Raw genomic sequence first — 21057 nt, forward strand, 5'->3', positions numbered from 1 at the left:
CCTTAACATAATCTGCCCCACCCTCTCACATACATTTGCTCCCCTCAGGCTATCAATACCTACCTATACCTTCAGGCCCACCCTCTCACATTTATCACTGTCCCCTCATGCCCTCTGAAGCCCCTCAGCCTGCTCCCTCCCCCCACAACCACTGATGATCATCTGCCTGCTCCCTTCCTTCCTCACATCCATATCCATCTCTTTCTCTCGTGCCTTTCCGCCCAACTCAGCCTACAGATGAACGATAGATCTAACGAAGGGTCTCGACCCGAAACGTCAGCTTTACTTCTTCCTATAGATGCTGCCTGGCCTGCTGCGTTTCACGAGCAGGTTCTGTCAGAGTAGAACTACATCCCCCAGCATGCCACGCGAGCACGCATGCGGTTCACCGCGGGAAGCAGTGACGTCACGCCGTACCGAAGTTTTCGGCCGGCTGTTGCAGGATGTGGAGTCTGAGGGTGACAGTGCGGTGGGCACCGACGGCGTCGAGGGTCTTGTGCGCACGGTATGAGCGGCTCCGCCGCCCAGGGAAAAGAGTGGCGAGGTGGCCGTGTCCGGGAGTTTGAATTTGGGGCCCTCGGGGTTTGGGAATATGCCCGTGGGAAAGGATCGATGCCTTGGGGGGCGTCGTCTTCAGAGACATGGGATACGTGTGTGGTTGGTGACCAGGTGGGAATAGGGAAGATTGGGTTGGTTGAGGGGTGTGAAAGGGCCACTAAACGCTCACTCAGCGAATAAGGGACGATGATATTTGCAGCATCTGGAAGGGTGGGCGTTTGTCACGTTGTGCATACCCACTCCCACTTTCCCTCTCTGTGTGTGCAAGGATGTTAGGAGATGAGCGCCTCCCATGTTAACGTTTTGAGGATCAGTTATACAGCACTGCTGCAATAGAGTAGATTTAGTGAGGAGTCTTATATGGTGCGGGAGTCTAAGACCAGATGACATGGCCTCAGAACAGGAGGAGGTCCATTTAGAACAGAGATTAGGAGGAATTCCTTTAACCAGAGAGTGGTGAATCTTTGGAATTTGTTACCACAGACAGCTGTGGAGACAGAGTCATTGAGATATTTAAGGCAGTAGTTGATAGATTCTTGATTAGTCAGGGCATGAAGGGATACGGGGAGAAGGCAGGAAAATGGGGCTGAGAGGGAAATAGATCAGCCATGATGAAATGGCAGAGCAGACTTGATGGGCCAAATGGCCTAATTCTGCTCCTATATCTTGTGGCTGTTATTGTCAATCAACCATGCCCGTGTTTACAGATAAATGAAACAAAGTTCCTTTGGGGCCAAAGTGCGAAACACAGCACACACTGCACATATAATCACAAAATAATACCAGCACAAATCCCGGAGTGGCATGGCCTGATGATTGACAGGTTTACTTAAAGTGCAGAATGCATGTTTATGTAAAACACTGTAAGGTTACTGGAACTATTTTAATAGAACAAGCAGTTCTAAAATATGTCAAATTGCAGCAAAAGATTGAGAGCTGGGGTGGGCATTCTCTGCCCTTGAGTATGGTTTGAATCCTCTGCCTACATATAGACCCGACTTCACAGTTGATTGCAAACTGTGTCAAGTTATAGAGAAGACCTTTTGTTGAAAGTGTAAACGTGCATCCTTCACTCAAGCATAAATTCTTTGCTTTTTGTTCGCGAATCAGAAACGCATTTTGCCTCGGGTTTAATATATTGATACACAGAATCTGAGACAAGTGTATATCCACCAGCACTGTAGCCCAGTCTTCCGTAGTGAGAGCCTTGTATCCATCAGTATCGTACCCTTGGATTATCTGGTGATACATCCAAGCTGACCAACATTGTGACTGTGCTAGACTTGTGCCTGTCTGGTGTTCACAAGAATGATCCCAGGAAAGAAACAGTTAACATTTGATGGCTCTGGGCCTGTACACACTGGAGTTTAGAAGAATGAGGGAGGGTTTCATTGAAACCTACTGAATATTGAAAGCAAGAAAACTGCAGATGCTGGAAATCTGAGCAACACACAGAAAATCCTGGAGGAGCTCAGCAGGCCAGGCAGCATCTCTGGAAAAGAATACAGTAGATGTTTTTCCATAGGTGTTTCGGACTGAAACATTGACTGCACTCTTTTCCATAGATGCTGCCTGGCCTTAGCGTTTTGTGTGAATGTCAAAAAGGTCTAGGGTGAACACGGAGAGAGCTCAGCTTCAAAATAGGACATCTCTTTAGAACAGAGATGAGGAATTTCGTTTGCCATAGGGTGGTGCCACAGACAGGTGTGGAGGCCTAGTCTTTAAGTATGTATAAAGTGGAGATTGTTACATTCTTAATAAGTAAGGGTATCAAGAATTACATGGAGAAGGCAGGAGAATGGGGTTGAGAGAGATAATGAAATGGCAGAGCAGATTCAATGGGCCATATGGCCTAATTATATCCTATATTTTATGTTCTTGACAGACAGACCTGTTACCAGCATTACTGTACCTTGTTGTTATATTGTGATATTGTGCCCACCAAAACTGTTATTAAACAGTGACTCACTACTCCTGCCAGCACTGTGCCCAAGAGTTAGGTTGTGTAATAGATACCTTCAATAAATCCGTGAATGAGTCCAGCAGTCATTTTGTGGGTTAGTACACAGCATGGAATGTGATTAGGCTTTGAGCAGTCTAATCAAAGGTTACAGGGAGAAAGTAGGAGAATGGGGTTGACGGATAATAAATCAGCCATGATGGAATAGCAAAACAGATTTGATGGGCCGAGAGACCTAATTCTCCTATATCTTATGGATATTTCTGGAAAATTAATGAAATTTATCAGCCATTTTCATAACACACTCTTGCCAGTCTGTGTGTGTAAATGTGGTCTTGGTGATTGCTGGCATAGTCCCAAGTTTGAGTGTGAGTCTAAATGCAGGTGACTTGCACGGTGAGTGACAGTCTTCTCATTGAAGATTGGAACAGATTTTGCCAGACTGTAGGGGGAGGAGTTGACATTTGTTCAGTATTAACTGGAGAGCTTGTTCAAAGAGCTGACACAAGCTTGATGGGGAGATTGGCTTCCATTTATCTTGAGTCATCCATTGATCAGGTGTGACTACATGACCTTTGTTCTTGTAAACTCTAGTTGGAACTTTCGAAAAATGATTCAACTTTCTAACGTGTAGTAGTTCAATTCTTCTGAAGTCTAACACAGATTGAAATTGTTTTAATCATCATTTCTGGGCTGTATTGTCCAGTGTCATTATTGGAATGATGGCTCATGAAATAGAAAAATGGAAAATAATAGAACCGCTGTGTCTTATGAGAACAGGTTGAGTATCCTAGGGCTTTTCTCTCAGGAGCGAAGGAGGATGAGAAGTAACTCAATCGAGGTATACAAGATAAGAGACATAAATCATGTGGATATATGAGACTTTTGACATGTTTGGAGGAAAGTATAGGGAAGATGGCAGAGGTAGGTTTTTTGCACAGAGAATGTGCTGCCGGGGCAGTGGTAGAGGCAAATACATTAGGCTTATTTAAGAGACTCTTAGCTGGCCACATGGATGAAATAAAAATGAGGACGATTTAGGAGGGAAGGGCTAGGTTGATTTAGAGTAGGTTAATATGGTGCCACAACTTGACGTCTGAAAGATCTGTACTGTGCTGTAATGTTCTATGTTCACAAGGTTAAAGTCTTGTCTCTTCCCACAGATCCTGTCCGACTTGCTGAGTGTGTCCAGCATTTTATTTCAGTTTCTTAGCGTCAGTAGTTTGTTGTTTTTGTACCTTCATTCTATCCAAGGTCAAGGTCAGGTGCCCTCTGAAGATATCAGTAACAATACCTGTCATCCCCTGATTTTCTCCCCCACAGGACAGTTGATGGCCATCACAACTGGAATGGGTAGATCCTTGGTTACTGAACAAACCAGGCATGTGGGGATCAGCAAAGGAGATGGCAATGACCATGACAAGACTGGGCAGTGATCGTGTTGAAAGGCCGAGGAGGTTGCAGCACCCAATTCTTTTCTCTGTTATTATGTCCTTGGGGAGACCAATCAGCCCTCTGGAAAATAGTGTATACTGTATATACCTTTCATTTAAAACTTCAGAGCTGTGTTCTGTGTATTAAGCTCTCTGCTTGTGTGTACTTTAGGAGTAATTTATACCTGTTCCCTGTCTCAGGACACTCTCTCCAACAATAATGGCACTTGTGACCCTCAGCAACTTCTGGCTGGTTGCTAATGAAACAAGGAAAGCAACTAAGTACATTGTTAGCCGCACATTTTCTGGCAAATGATCATTACATGTGATGGTCTGTAGCTTCGCTTTGGACTCGGAGATAATTTGATGTGGCAAGACTGAGGCTGCGGACGCTGAGAGTGTGAAAGGTGGGGCCCAGGCCCCAGTGTATGGTGATGTTTGGATGGAGATTTACAGGTGAAGTCTGGAGTTTCCAAATGGCAGAACCTGTTGTTCAGATGGAGATTTGAGCGCTGGGCCAGATTGAAAAGGTCAGGGTGTCAATGCCCGAGGTGAGGTATGGGCCGGTACAGATCACTGCAACATGGCGTTTACTTGGCTCTGTCCTGAATTATAGGACTTTCTTGTGGACTTAAGTTCAGAAACACTATTTGCTTGCGGTTACTGTTTGCTTGATTTTTGTTCATTGCACATTGGGTATTCAACTGTCTTTTTTTATGGGTTATTTTATTTAATTTATGGTTTTTTTAATGGGCGTGATATGGTTTTTATTCTCTGCACATTGAGTGTTAGACAGTTTTTTAAAATATATGTTTGGGTTCTTTGGTTGCCTGTTAGACAAATCTTAAGGTTGTATAATGTATACATACTTTGATAATAAATGAACTTTGAACGCTGTGCGTAGGTCTGTGTATGTAGGTAGGTGGGTGGAAGAAATGGGTTTTATTGTGTTTGATTGATTGTGTTGTGTGTTCTGCTGAAGATGGTCGTTATGTTGGCACTGGAATGTGTGGTGACTCTTGTGGACTGCCCCCAGCCCATCCCTAGGTCCTGTTGGTTGTAAACAAAAGCGACTATTTCAATTTGTTTCGATTACACAAAGTAAATGAATCTGAACTATGATCTCAAACTTGAAAACTCAGACTGACCAACCTTAACTGCTATTTGACGGGGAATACAGGAGGAACTCAACAGTAAGACAGCATCTATTGAGGGAAATATACAGTCAGTATTTTGATTCTGGGGAGGGGAAAAGTTTCAGATACCCTGCAACTCTTTGTTGTCTTGTATTCTTTCTATTTATTTAGAGGGTAACACAGTAGTGTAGCAATTACTGTAACAATTTACAGTGCCTGCAATCAGGGATCAGTTTCTGCTGCTGTCTGTAAAAAGTTTGTATGTTCTCCCTGTGACCGCGCAGGTTTCCTCCTGGTTCTCCAGTTTCCTTCCACATTCCAGAGACACACAATTAGGGTTAATGAGTTATAGGCACCTTATGTTGGTGCTGGAAGCATAACGGCACTTGTGGGCTGACTCCAGCACATCTTTGGACTGTGGTCATGGACACACAAGTTTCTATGTTTCAAAGTATATATGACAAATAAATCTAATCTAATCCAGCCCAACGAGCCATGCTGCTCATTTACACCCATATGACCAATTAACCTACCAACCTGTACAAACGTGGGAGGAAGCCAGAGCACCTCGAGGAAACCCACACAGTAACAGAGAGAATGTACAGACAGCATCAGGAATTGATCCCAGGTGGCTGGTGCTGTAACAGTATTATGCTAATCATTATGGTCATTATGGTGTCATGCTGCCCCTTATACTTACAGGGAATATATATATATATATATATATATACACACACACAAAGTTTGCACAATCCGTACTGATAATTTAACCTCCTTATCTCTTTTGTCATTCTGCTATATCTCCACTGACGCAGATCCCTACTCCCTGCAGTGCTGAACCCTGATCTGATGCATTTCTTCAGATGTCTGACCAAGGCATGAGACACCTGGAGCATCTCTCCTTCTCCTTTGTATTCCAGCTTCCTGGAGAGAAAGACCAGTGTTCAATTATTCTTTGTAATTACTTTCTAAGAGGAGATTATACTTGACTGTGATGCTTAATAAAGTGAAGCTGCTAATTACAGTGGGTGGGAGGGGCTGAAACAGTGCCCAGCTTTTATAATACAACTATTTCTTTAACTTCTGAGAAGGTCAAGTGGCCCATTGTTTAATGAGAATGCAGCTGATGGTGACCTAACCTCTTATTAACTTTCTTAGTTCTAAATAAGTTATTAATGCAAATTATAATATTAACAATAGACTTGGTTTTGAGGGAGAGTGAAGGAATGCGACTGATGGGAAAGCTCTTGAGAACCAGAATAGACTTGATGGATTGAATGGCTGCCTCCTGAGTTGTAAGGAAGTATAAGAACATAAGATATAGGAGCAGAATTAGGCAACTTGGCCCATCAAGTCTACTCTGCATTTCATCATGGCAGATCCATTTCCTTCTCAGCCCTATTCTCCTGCCTTTTCCCCGTATTCCTTCATGCCCTGACCAATCAAGAATCTGTCAACCTCTGCCTTGAGTATACTCAACTACTTGGCCTCCTTAGCCACTTGAGGCAACGAATTCCACCGATTCAACACTCTGGCTAAAGAAATTCCTCCTTATCTCCGTTCTCAGTGGACCTACTTTTGGTTTGAGGCTGTGTCCTCTGGCCTTAGACTCCCCAAACATAGGAAACATCTTCTCCATGTTCACTCTATCGAGGTCTTTCAGCATTCAATAGATTTAATTGAAATCATGGCCTTCCATTTTTCTGAATTCCGGTGGGTATGGGTTCAGCAAACAAACACGCCTTATACGTTAATCCTTGCATTTCTGGAATCATTCTCAGGAACCCCCTCTGAACCCTCTTCAGTGTCAGTACATCAGGTCAACCGCACGCCAAGGCATGTCGGGTTGTCTGCGTGCTGAAGTGTGTCAGATTGACCGGACACTCTCTGTACACTGTCCTTGCCTGGACATTACCTTAACCCATGTTTTGTTATAACTTCCACAAGAGAAGAAGTTAGATTGAATGATTACACTTTTTTCTTAGGGTGCATCATAGAGCAGAGAGTGAGAGGATTTGGGAACATCCATGGATCTCCAGACTGTGCATTGTTGATCATTCTCCCTGTGTCTCTTGCAGTCTGTGGTACCCTCCATCCTGTTGTCCTTTGGTCAGTAATGGTCGTCTCTTTGCCTCGCAGGCCACCCAGGTAAGTGAGTATGTGTCGTTATTGTGAGGAGATCCTCTCCTTTAGAACAAGATTTAGGCAGCACCACAGCTTAGTCAGCTGAGATCTGTACAGAAAAGAAAATGTCTTTTCCTGCTGAAATTTTCAAATACAAACAATATGAGAGTTAAGAGTAGGGTCAGATTTCTTAGCCCCATGAGCCTCTCCTTCATTTTATATGTTGATGATGGGTCTGGTAATAACCTTGGTTCCGCATTCCTGTTGTTAGAGATTAATGCTTTGCAAGGCAAAGTTTCTTTGGAAGTTAAGAATGAGGCATAAAACTTATTGCTTATAGCCTTTTTATTCAGTGTTGCAAGAACAAAGAATGATCAAAGAAAGAGCTGAGAGAACACAAAGTTGAAGCAATAAAACAGCTGTGGTTGTCTTGTGCGTAGATGAGAGATAAACAAAATCCCAATGATAACAATTAACCTATAAAATATTCAAGTGGCGTTACACTTGCTACGGAAATCTAAGAAGCTTCTAGAAAAATACAGAAACAACTGTATCCTATTACGTGTATATACTGTAGTTGATTATATAAAAATCCAAACAAGCATAAGAATATTAAACTAAGGAAAATACAAGATAAGTAATCCTATACTCCAACCCAACACTGCCTACTCAAGAACACTGCACTAAGATGGTCCTGGTGAACCATGGTGATGTGTTGTGGGCAGTTTACAAAACTTCTAAATATACATCTTAACTACTCTCACTGCAATCTGCAGCATGTAACTTCCCTTTAACCAACATAATTTTGAACTGACGTAACGAACTTGTGACTTCATGATCTTCTGAAGGACTCGCTGGACTTAACTCTCAAGCATGCAGGTATAGCGGACTTTAAGCGGACCAAGATACATCACCATGGCTGGAAGAAAGGGGAAACTCCAAGCCAGACTGAAATGCCGAGGAGTGGAACTCCCACTACCTAGCATCTTGTGTACAAATGTACAGTTGCTGGAGAGCAAGAATAAGGACCTACCAGCAAGATTGCTGCATTCTCCATTTCATGGAGACTACTCTTTCTGGACACGCTAAATGTGTTGATAAGGCCAGAGGGCTTCTCAGTACACTAGACTGCTAATTCGTGGAAGGCAAAAGGTAGGCACCACAAAGATAAACCCTTTGTGGTGCTCTGATGGAGCAGTCTTGTCTAGTTCCCCAACCTGGAACATCTAATGACTAAGTGCTAACTGTTTGACTTACCAGGAGAGTTCTCTTCCATGATCCTAACCACAGTTTGCATACCACCTGAAGCCGACATTAAGCAGGTATTCGATGTATTGAGTGCTGTCATCAAGCAAGAAACAGCCTATCCTAATGCCTTTCAAATCATTGTTGGGGCTTCAATCTGGCTTGTTTGAAGAAATCTCTGCTCAATTATCATCAATATTATCACCTGCAGCACCAGGGGTCCCAGTTCACTCGACTACTGCAATTTAAAATGCCTCCTGTTCCATAACCAGACTGCATTTCAGAAAATCTGATCACTTGGGTATCCTCCTACCTACATATTGGTGGAGGCTAAAGAGTAAGGCTCCAGAGATAAAGACAACAAAGAGCTGAAAAGTTGTTACAGGTTTGCTGTAAGTTAGCCCATGTTCAAAGACTCATCAGAGGATTTGAACAAATGCAATATGGGTTGTTACTGACTTTATTAAAACAGTCAGATAAGTATGACCCCACAAAATCATTCAAAGTCATGCCCAATCAGAAGCCCTGGATGAACCATGAAATCTACAGTCTGCTGCGGGCCAGATTAGTGGCATTCAGGTTTGGCGACCAAGAGATCCAAGTACGATCTCTGGAAAGCCATTTCACGTGTGAAGTGGCAATTGCGAACAAATTGTAGGATTCTCAACAAACTGAGGCAGGGCTTGTATGCTATTTCTTTTTATAAGTGAAACCAAGCTGCATAGGTAGCAACAAGGCTTTGTTCCCAGATGAGCTCAATAACTTCTATGCTTGCTTTGACCATTAAAACAAGGAGAAACATTCACTAACTCCCACAGCACCTGATGACGCTGTGACCTCAAGCTTTGTGGCTTGTATGAGAGCATCTTTTAGGAGGGTGAACTTATGGAAAGACCTGTGCTGGTCAACTAACTGGAATGTTCATCAATATCTTTAACCTCTCACACCTGTTTTAAGCAGGATTCAATTTTACTGCTGCCTAAGAAGAACATAGTAATCTGCCTCTGACTATCATCCAGTAGCACTTAAATCAACTGTGACGAAGTGCTTTAAGAGGCTGATGATGAAATACATTGAACCCTGCCTGAGAAGTGACTTGGATCTAGTCCAGTTCACCTACTGTCACAACAGGTTTATAACAGTTGCCATTTCATTGACTCTTCACTCAAATGTGGAACATCTCTACTGCAAAGATGCATACATCAGGATGCTCTTCACTGACTACAGGTTGGCATTCAATAGTAATGTCCCTTAATGAATAAGCTTAAAGACCTTGGCGTCAATACCTCCTTGTGCAACTGAATCCTCGATTTCCTCATTTGCAGACCCCAGTCAGTTTGGATTGTCAACAACATCTCCTTCACAACTTCTGTCAGCACAGATACTCCACAAGGCTATGTGCTTTGCTCCCTGCTCTCCTCACTTTTCACTTATAACTGTGTGGCTAAGCACAGCTCCGATGCCATATTTAAGTTTGCTGATAAAACTACTGTCATTGGACAAATCAGTATATAGGAGGGAGATCACACTGATCTGGCTGAGTGGGGCCACAATGATGACCTCTCACTCAATGTCAGCAAGACCAAGGAGCTAATTATTGATTCAGGAGGAGGAGTCCTCTTCTTATTTATTATCAAAGCATGTATCCATATACAACTGTGAAATTTATCTTTTCCAGATAGCCACGAAACAAAGAACATGAAAGTTGTTCTGAAAGTAACAATAAACCTGCCACCACACACTCGCATACACAAAAACACACGTGTGCGCGCACACACACACACACACACACACACACACACACACACACACACACACACTCACTCTAATGGCATCCTGATCATAAAACCCTCCCCCTGCACAAAACATTGACCCTCCCCCCACAACAAAACTAACAGACCATCAATTCCCAAGCACCCTCCCCTTGCACAACAAAACAGAAAAAGAATTGGTGATTTAAAAAAAACACTGAATATAAAGCTGTAAGTCTGAAAAGGTCCACAGTCCATCTTCCTTGTTAGGGGATCAGAGGTGGAGAAGGTCAGCAACTTTAGATTCCTCAGTGTTATCATGTCCTGACTCTAGCACTTAGGTGCCATTTTAAAGAAGGCACTACAGCCTCTCTACTTCCTTAGAAGTTTTCAAAAATTCATCATGACATCTAAAACTGACAAACCATGTGTGGTGGAGAGTTTATTGACTGGTTGCATCACAACCTGTTATAGAAACACCAATGCCCTTGAATAGAAATTCTTAAAAAGTAATGGATACAGGCCAGTACATCACGGGTAAAACCCTCCCCATCACTGAGCATATCTATATGGAAAGTTGGTGCAGGAAATCAGCATCCATCATCAGGGACACCCACCATCCAGCCCATGCTCTCTTCCTGGTACCACCATCTGGAGAAGGTACAGGAGCCACAGAACCCACACCACCAGGTTCAGGAACAGTTATTACCCCTTAACCATCAGGCACTTGAACCCGAGGGGAGATAACCTCACTCAACTTCACTCACCCCAAAGCTGAACTGTTCCCACAACCTACTAACTCACTTTTAAGGACTCTTCATCTCAAGTTCTTGATATTTATTGCTCATTTATTTTCATTTTATTTATTTTTTTTTCGTTTTGTATTTGCAGTTTGTTGTCTCTTGCACATTGGATATGGGCTTTCATTTTTTGATTTCCTTGTGTTTCTTGTATGTATTATGAACGTCTGCAAGAAAATGAATCTCAGGGTTGCATGAGGTGACAAATATGTACTTTGATAATAAATTCACTTTGAACTTTGTATCAGTCTAACTTTCCTACAATTTATTTATATCCCACTTCTACAATCCTTTGAGTTTCAAAGATTCAACCCTTTGAGAGGAAAATTTTCACTTCACCTTTGAATTAAATCGGTGAATCAGTATCTTAAAAACAGTGACCATAGTTCTAGATTCTCTGAGAAGGGGAAACATACTCTCTACACCCAACCTGTTGAGACTCTCAGGGTCTTATTTTTTTCTGACACCAGTGGATGGAAGCCTAGCTGTCCAGCCTTTCCTCAAAAGAACAACCCACCCATTCCAGGTATCAGTCTAATAAACTCTCTCTGAACTGCTGCCAGTGCACTAACATCTTGCCAACAAGAGAAAGGTTCTTTCACTGTTGGCCAACCAACATTTTATACATGATACCTGCTTATATCATGGCCCCACAATAACATGAAGAAAAACAAGTAGGACCAGGCCATTCAATGATCTCTTTCTTCTGTTTCTATGGCACCTACTCAATAGCTGTGAAATGTCCCAAAGCACTGTTACCTGTGGGTGAAGGACTGTGTTTGCGTAGAGGTGGGAGGGAGGAATGGGTCTTGCTTTCCTGCTGCTGTTTATTTGCTTGCTGTGTTCTGTGTTGTTCTGCTGAGTATTGTGGGCATGCTATGATGTGTGGCAACATTTGTGGGCTGTCACTAGCATATCCTTGAATGTGTGGGTTGTTAATGCAAATGATGCACTTCACAAAGGCAAGTGATTCTGCAGTTGCTGGAAATCTTGATCAACACACACAAGATGGTGCAGGTCAGGTAGCATCTATGGAGAGGTTTAAACTGTCAGTGTTTCAGGCTGAAACAAAGATAAGTAATTCTGAATCATGGGAAGTATAACACTGGGACATGTTATTGGGGAGATGATCTAATGCCTGGTCAAAGAGAATCTGAGGTTTAGGGAGGCAATCCTGAACTTGGGATTCAACTGATAGCACAACTAGCGGTAGTGAATTGTTAGAGAGTAGTTCGGTTTACGATGGTGCCGCTGAAGCACAGCGATGACTTATTGGCAGCAAAAATAACTTAACTAGTTTATTACTCACACTTTTTCTGGACAATGATCTTTGCAATCAGTAGCCTGTAACTTCCCTTTTGGAGTGGCACTTTTGAAGTGCATGTATGGCTTGACATTTTGACAGTGTGGACTGAATTCTCAAAGCTCCAAGACAGTTATAGCATGACATTTACGCGCTGAATCGAGACGGTAGGCCCCAGACCCAAGCGCAGGGAATGAGCCAATGTTTGGGTGCTGCAGTAGACTTGAAGGCAATTCAAAGTGGCAGAACTGAGGCGAGGCAGAGTTAAGGTGGTGAGGCCTGGGCCCAAGTGTGAAGCAGAAGCCAAGGTTTGATCAATTTAAATACTGGGCCAAATTGAAAAGGTCAGTTTTGGACTGAATCGAAACAGCAGGCCCTGGGCTCGAGAGCATATTGAAGCGGCAGGGAGCAACCCACTGTTTTGCTGACTTAAGCATCGGGCCAGATTGAAAAGGTCAGGGTGTCGTGTCTATAGTCAAGGGATGGGCTGGTGTTCAGATTGCTTCTCTGTGAGGTTTGCTTGACTCTGCGCTGAACTGAAGCTGTGGCCTGCAATTAATGGGCTCCTGGATCGATTGTAATTGGCATTGTTGATTTGGACTCACTTTCCTGAACTTCAGTTCTGAATTTTATTTGCATAATTTTTTGTTTGTACAATTTGCTTTCTGTACATTGGGTGTTTGACTGTCTTTCTTTAATGGGCTCTATCGGGATTCCTTGTTTTACAGCTGCCTATAAGGAGACCGATCTCAATGTAATATATAGTGTACATATTTGATATTAAATGTACTTTGAACTTTGGTCTGGTTGCCAGAGCTGGAGGAACACAGGTGTCGGGGAGCTGTACTACTGGGTGGGTTACGAAATAGGGAAGTGGTCAAAAATGAAAGGAAGAGTGGAGAGGCTCAGAAGTGTTAAAGCAACAGGCAGGATCAAAGGTCTGGATGCATCAACAGAGATCGGTGAGGTGATAAGTTGAAGAAGAACAGGGGATGGTGGAGGGAACATGGAGAGGGACAGCCAGAGGAGGGAGGGAAAGCAAGCTGGAGGAGGATGCAGACGGCGGGAGGAGAGAAAGCTGGAGGTGGGTGCAGAGGAAGGGAGGGAAAGCAAGCTGGAGGAGGATGCAGACGGCGGGAGGGAGAGAAAGCTGGAGGTGGGTGCAGAGGAAGGGAGGGAGAGAAAGCTGGAGGTGGGTGCAGAGGAAGGGAGGGAGAGAAAGTTGGAGGTGGGTGCAGAGGAAGGGAGGGAGGAAGAGCATTCAGAGGGAGAAAGCAGAGGGTTTGAAGAGAGGGAGGGAGGGCTAGAGGAGCGAGGAGGAGGGTGTAAATAAAGGGAGGACTGGAGGAGGAAGATGATGTGTAGATAATAAGCAAGGGCAATTCTGTAGATGCTGGAAATCCAAGCAGCACACAAAATGCTGAAGGAACTTGGCACACCAAGCAGGATCTATGGAAATGAATAAACAGTCGATATTTCAGGGTGATTCCTGGTGAAGGGTCTCAGCCTGAAACATTGTCTGTTTATTCATTTCTGTAGATGCTGCCTGACCTATTGAGTTCCTCCAGCATTTTATGTGTGTTGCTTTAGATAATAAGCAGGTTATTTTTGCTCCAGGGATTGCTAATTGAATACAAGGTACTTCAGGAGGTGCTTGTAGATAGAAGGTTGACTTCAGCTTCATGCTCACTTGCTGTAACCAAAAGATTCTGTGTGAGTGTGGGTTACAGTGGGGTTGTCAGTCAGCTTGTACTAGTGCCTCTGCTTTGTTGTAGTTGGTGATTGTGTAAGTTTTTGGGCGAGAGGTCACAGCCTGCCAGAGCTGCATTTAGCACTGAATCATGGTGCTAGAATGTAGGGCAGAGGTTACAGCAGCTGTACCTTGAACAAGGGAGGATTGTGGACAGGGTGGTGATTGGGGAGAGTGCTGCAAGAAAAACAAAGAAGATAGGAAAGAGATGGGGTGAATGGAAAGAGGGGAGGGGGAAATGAAGAATGGAGAGGGGGAAGAGTGAGGAAAAGAGGTGGGGTGGAGGGGAGGAAGTATAATTATAAGGTGATTGCAGGAAAGTATGGGGGATGTTAGAGGTTTTTTTTTTACAGAGTGATGGGTGCATGGAATGTCCTGCCAAGGGTGGTGGCAGATGCAGGTACATAGGCACTTAAGAGATTCTTAAAACAGGCACATGGATGAAGGGAAACTAGAGGGCTATGTGGGAAGGAAGGGTTAGATTGATCTCGGAGTAGGTTTCAAAGGCTAGCAGAATTTTATGAGCTGAAGGTCTGTACCGTGTTATGTTCTATCAGATGTGATCACAGTGCAGATGTGGCAGCAATTCAATGCATGAAAGCATGCAGACATACTCAAGAAGTTGAGTTGTTTTTCTGAGTAAACATCAGAATGGGGAGGAAATGTAACCTAAGTGACCTTGATCATGGAATGATTATTGGTGTCAGACGGCGTGGTTTGAATACCTCAGAAACTGCTGATCTTGTAGGATTTTCACACACAACAGTCTCAAGGGTTTCACAGAAAATGGTGCAAAAAGCAAAAAAAAATCCAGTAACCTGCAGTTCTATGGGCAAAAACACCTTTTTAAAGAAAGAGGTCATAGGAAATTGGCCAGACTCTTTCAAGCTGACAGAAAGATGACTAACTCAGGTAATTACATGTTACAACAGTGGTGTGCATAAAAGCATTTCTAAACAGATGACATATTAAACCATGAATTGGATGGGCTGCAGCAGAGGAAGACCGACAGAAGTATACTCAATGGCCTCTGTATTGGGTACCTCCTGTCCTGGCAATTCTGGACAGTGTTTCTCAACCTCTGCATGCCACCTAGGCTGAACAGTGGAGTACCTCTAGAAATAGACTAAGAGCGCTATATGAGGTCATTCTTACCCTTGGCCATTAGACTCTATAAATGAGTCGACTTATAGCTAGAGTCCTGTTAGACTGTTTGAGGCACCTTTTTTTTTATTCTTTCTCTTAATATTTGTACATTTGTATATTTGCACTTGTAATGTTATTGCGACACTGTACTTTTCTTTGTGATCAATAAAATATCTACCTACCTATATTGGGATGTGGTAAGAAACGGGAGCACCTGGAAGAAATCTCCACGGTCATAGGGAGAAACTGCAAATCGTTACAGACCCAGGTCACAGGCACTGTAATCAAAGTTCAAATTAAGTTTATTATCAAAATGCGTATAGGTCAGCATATATAACCCCGAGATTCATTTTCTTGCAAGCATGCACAGTATATCCAAGAAACATAGTAGAATCACCGGACAGGACAGACAATCAACAAATGTGTAAAAGATAAGAAATTGTGCAAATACAGAGGTAAAAAAAATTGTAAGCAATAAATAGAGAACTTGAGATGACGAGGGAGAGAAGCCAGAGAGTGGTAATAAGAAGATGGATGACTGGAGGCCTGTGAGGAGTGGAGTGCCGCAAAGATCAGTGCTGGGTCCTTTGTTGTTTGTCATCTATATTAACGATCTGGATGATAATGTGGTTAACTGGATTAGCAAATTTGCGGATCACACCAATATTGGGGGTGTAGCAGACACAGACAAAAGTATCATAGCTTGCAGCTGGATAAATGGGCTGAAAAATGACAGATGGAATTTAATGGAGGCAAGTGCGAGGTGTTGCACATCGATAGGACCAACTGAGTAGCTCTTAGACATTGAGGAGAGCAAAGGGATCTGGGAATATACAAATGTTTGTAGATCCATTCATTCATTCTAAATGGTATCACTGTGGATAGGGTAGTACAGAAAGCTTTTGGCACATTGGCCTTCATAAATCAAAGTATTGAGTACAGGAGATGGGACATTATGTCGCAGTTGTATAAAGATATTGGTGAGGCCTAGTGTAGAGTATTGAATGTAGTTTTAGTTACCTACCTATAGGTAAGATGTAAATAAGGTTGAAAGAGAACAGAAAACATTTACAAGAGTGTCACCGGGTCTGGATGACCTGAGTTATAGGGACAGATTGAAAGATAGTGTGGAGATTTGATAATTACAAAATTATGAGGGGTATACATAGGGTAAATGCAAGCAGGCTTTTTCCACTGAGGTTGGATGGGACCACAACTGGAGGTCATGGGTTAAGGGTGAAAGGTGGAAAGTTTAAGGGGAATATGAGTGAAAACCTCTTCGCTCAGAGGATCATGAGTGTGGAATGAGTGCCAGCGCAAGTGGTGCGTGCGAGCTCGATTTCAACGTGAATAAGAAATTTGGATAGATATATGGATGATAGAGGTATTGAGGGCTATAGTCCAGTTGCAGGTTAATGGAAGTAGACAGTATAATGGTTTGTCACATCCTAGATGTATCATGAGGCACCCACTCTCTCCATTTCCCCCCCTCTCCCAAACCCCCGGTCACCTGCTTCACCGTGTTTCACTTTTTGTTTTTACTTCAGGCTGTCCTGGAGAAATCAGCCACTGCTTCTACAGCAACCACTTCTACGATGGACAGGAGGATGGTAGCCATGGTGTGTCAGCTGGTGAAACAGCCAGATGAAACTCTGTAATTAAATAGGGTGGTAAAGGTTAGACAAAGATCAGCTTTATTTCTCACACATACTGTACATCGAAATGTACAGTGAAATGCATTGTTTGTGTCAATGACCAACACAGTCTTAGGATTTGCTGAGGGCATCTTGCAAGTGACAGTGTGCTTCCAATGCTAACATAGCATGTCCATAAATGTCTTTGGAATATGGGAGGGAATTGGAGCACCCAAAGGAAACCCGCGTAGTTATAGGGTGAATGCATAAACTCCAGATTGCATAGGGAATTGAACCCGATGGGTATTTAACTGCCATGCTGCTCCCAGTGGTAGACTGGGTCTACTGCGGGAAAGGTGCCTGTGTTCTGTGCTGAGGGCTCCTCCTCTGTGCACGTGTTCTAGTCCACAGGCATTGGCTGTAACTGCCCATTGTTGCCTGAGACAGCCACGGCTTAACTGTGTCAGAGAGTCAGAAAAAGAGACACACACTTCAAGGAAGCAGGCCTTTTGACACACTACCCACACCAACATCAACTTCACTAATCCCTTTTTTTAATCTCCCCATCTTCCCAACAACCCCACTTCCACAGCCTCAGCCCTCATGTTCATTGGAGTAATTTACTGACACCAATTAATGTACCAACCCTTTTCTAACTTTATAACACTAAAAAGTGTCATTTGACCTATTGGATCTGTATTTGGACAGTACAATCCAATCCCGTAAACCTCCCCCCCCCACCCCACTGAATTGCACAGCGCAGTTATACTGCGGCAAGCACAACTGCTTTGCAGCATCAGCAATCACCAATTGGGGTTCAATTCCTGCTGCTGTCTGAAAGGAATTGGTAGTCTTCCCACTAACTGTAGGTTTCCTCCAGCTGCTCCAGTTTCCTCCCATATTCCCAAGAAACATAGGTTAGGGTTAGTGAGTTGTAGACATGATATGCTGGCACCGGAAATGTGGCGGCACTTGTTGCTGCCCCCAGCACATCTTTGATTTAATGCAAATGATACATTTTACTATGTTTTGACGCACGTGTGTTAAATAACTCCAATCATTATCTTTAAATTTCCCTGTCTACCTGCCATTTCTTTTAACACACCTGTCTACTTCCCTCTGTAGGTTAAAGGCCGTCAACAGATAGTGAAATGTGAATCAAAATACTCTGTGTGGTCTTGAACGAGCTGTCGAAGAGAGAGTGCATTAAATTGCAGTACTGTCACAGGGAGAGTGAGGGGAGCCCTGCACAGTCAGTGAAGTGGTGCTGAGGTGACGGGGGTATGGGGGTATAGTAGACCAGAGAGCATTTGCTGCACTGTGGAAAGGGTGGTGTCAAGAGAAATCCATATTTAGAACATAGAACAATGGACACTACAGTACAGGCCCTTTGGCCCACATCGTGTCCCAACCTTTTAACCAAGATCAGTCTAAACTTTCCCTCTCTCGTAGCTCTTCATTTTTTTAATCATTCATGTGCCTGTCTCTTAAATGTCCCCAGTGTACGAGTCTCTACCACCACCACTGATAGGGAGTTCAATGCACTCACCATTCTGTGTAAAAAAAAAATGTACTTCTGACAATCCCCTCCATTCTTTTTGCCAATCCCCTTGGGAATATTTCATGGGAAGTCTCTGGCTTCTACTCTATTTTATGCCTCATTTCAACTTGTATATCGCTGTCTGTATCTGTGTGTGTGTGGAGTTGTCCTCAGTAAAACATCATTCACTAAAAAAGTAGATTATCTGTCCATAATCATCAAGCTGTTTGTGGGATCTTTCTGTGATTGGGCGCCACCACATTGTTATCTGCATCATTCCAACCAACACTGCAAACGAGGACTTTATGAGTTGTGAAGTGCCGAGGAGTTGGTACTAAAGGCAGCGCAGAAATGGAAGCCTCTGTTTCTCTCCAACTTTCAGTGGCCATTTTTGTAAGACATAGGAGTGCAATGCAGCAATTTGGCCCATTGTGTCTGTTTCACCATTCATTCATGGCTTATGCTGCAAAGTACTTATTGAGCAGCTGATACTCCTTACAGTGGACCATTCTCCCTATACACGTCATCGTGACTCTGACCCAGAGTCTGTCTGCTCAGCCAACGGGCCTGAAGGTTTGCTATGCATGTATGGAACCAGAAGATATAGCTGGAGTTAGGGGAGTGGTGGGGAACAAGCCCTGCCAAGGCAGGGGGGTATTGGTGAGATGATACAGAAAAATTCCTGGAATGACTCTGGGGATGAGGGATTGCAGATACAAGTTTAGACTGGTGCTACACCCAGTCTAACCATATATAGCTGGGATGGCATGGCAATGCAGTGGCTAGTGCAACACTTTACAGTGCTGGCTGTGAGATTTACGTTTGTTTCGTACCTCTGTCTGTAATGAATTGGTGCATTCATGTAGGAATCCTATAGGTGCTTTGTTTTCTTCACACATTCCAAAAATGGACAGGTTAGGGTTAATAAGTTGTGGGCACGCTATGTTGGCACCAAAAGCATGATAACACTTGCGAGCTGCCCCCAGCACATCCCAAGACTGTGTTGGTCTTTCATGTAATTGAAGCATTTCACTGTATGTTTTGAATGTACATGTGACAATTTAAAGCTAATCTTTTCTATATGTGTTGAGAGATCGGGGTGGTGTGATAGTAATATGTTTTTTTTCCCTTCACAGGAATCCAAGTCATTCGCTGTGAACATGTTCCGAGGTTTGATCCAAACGGAGCAAGTTTTCCCCTTCCCCTCAGGTATTCGTACATTTTCTTTTGACTGCAGGTGTTGCCTGCACTTCTAGGATCTGTTTGTAACCAAAAGATGTGAGCAAAAATCATCTGCTGGTCACTGATCTATGAACATCCTCCATTTCCACCAGAGAATGTCAATCAAACATAAAACTCTACAACACGGTACAGGCCCTTTGGCCGACAATGTTGTGCCGACTCTAAGATCAATCTAATCCTTTCCTCCTACGCTACCCCCCAAATCTCTGTCGTCCATGTATCTAAGAGTTTCTTAAGTGTCCTTAATGTATCTATTTCTACCACCACCCTTGGTGGGGGGTTTCATGCATGCACCACTCTCTGTGTTTATTAAAAAAACACTGCTTCTGATATCCCTCCTATACTGTCCCTCGTATAAACCATCTCCACCCTGGGGGAAAAATGTCTCTGGCCATCTACATGATCTGTGCCTCTTATTGTGTACGCATCTATCAAGACACCTCTCATCCTCCTTCATTCCAGAGAGAGAAGGCCTGGTACGCTCAATCTTTCCTCATAGGGTATGCTCTGATCCAGGTAGCATCCTGGTAAATCTCTGCACCCTCTAAAGTCTCCACATCCTTCCAATAATGAGACAACCAGAACTGAGCACAATACTCCAAGTGTGGTCTAACCTGGGCTTCGTAGAGCTGCAGCATTACCTCATGGCTCTTGAATTCAGTCTCTTGATTACTTAAGGCCAGCACACCATGCACCTTCCTAACCACCCAAGTGACGAATGCAGAAACTTTGTGGGATCTATGGACATGGACCCCAAGGTACATTGTCAACAGCTCCCTGAACACCTGGAGCCAGATTGCTTTAGGGAGTTTCCCACAAGATGGGACTTTCTCAGATTAAGAACGTCAGGATGTTGCAGAGTGCTGTAGGTCATGATCATAAGACAAAGGAGCAGAAGTCAGCCATTCGGCCCATCGAGTCTGCTCCACCATTTCATCATGAGCTGATCTAACTCCCCTTTAGTCCCATTCCCCCACCTTCTCACCATAACTTTTGATGCCCTGACTACTCAGATACTTATCAATCTCTGCCTTAAATACACCCAATGACTTGGCCTCCACTGCTGCCCATGGCAACAAATTCCACAGATTCACCACCCTCTGGCTAAAAAATGTTTTCGCATCTTGGGCGCCCTGCAGTCCTCAAGTCATGTCCCCCACCATGGGAAACAACTTTGCCACATCCACTCTGTCCATGCCTTTCAACATTCAAAATGTTTCTATGAGGTCCCCCCTCATTCTTCTAAACTCCAAGGAGTACAGTCCAAGAGCAGTCAAACGTTCCTCATATGTTAACCCTCTCATTCCCGGAATCATTCTAGCGAATCTTCTCTGAACCCTCTCCAATGACAGCACATCCTTTCTTAGATAAGGAGCCCAAAACTGCACACAGTGTTCCAAGTGAGGTCTTACCAGTGCCTTATAGAGTCTCAACA

General features: G+C 43.6%; 1 protein-coding gene across 3 annotated transcripts in view; it reads left to right on the plus strand.

The window, feature by feature from the left end:
• Positions 1 to 390: 390 nt before the first annotated feature.
• acadvl (acyl-CoA dehydrogenase very long chain) overlaps positions 391 to 21057 on the plus strand; it is a 165167-nt gene continuing 144500 nt past the window's right edge. The window contains exons 1-4 of one of the 3 annotated variants that reach the window (XM_059975317.1): positions 391 to 505; positions 7166 to 7235; positions 16754 to 16825; positions 19517 to 19589. In XM_059975317.1, the coding sequence (XP_059831300.1) occupies positions 444 to 505; positions 7166 to 7235; positions 16754 to 16825; positions 19517 to 19589 (277 nt within the window). In that variant the 5' untranslated portion in view covers positions 391 to 443. Of the gene's footprint in view, positions 506 to 7165; positions 7236 to 16753; positions 16883 to 19516; positions 19590 to 21057 lie in introns of those variants that run through there. The other 2 variants (XM_059975318.1, XM_059975319.1) reach the window with 2 other exon arrangements.

The sequence above is a fragment of the Hypanus sabinus genome, chromosome 7 (assembly GCF_030144855.1).
Source record: "Hypanus sabinus isolate sHypSab1 chromosome 7, sHypSab1.hap1, whole genome shotgun sequence".
Classification (NCBI taxonomy): Eukaryota; Metazoa; Chordata; class Chondrichthyes; order Myliobatiformes; family Dasyatidae; genus Hypanus; species Hypanus sabinus.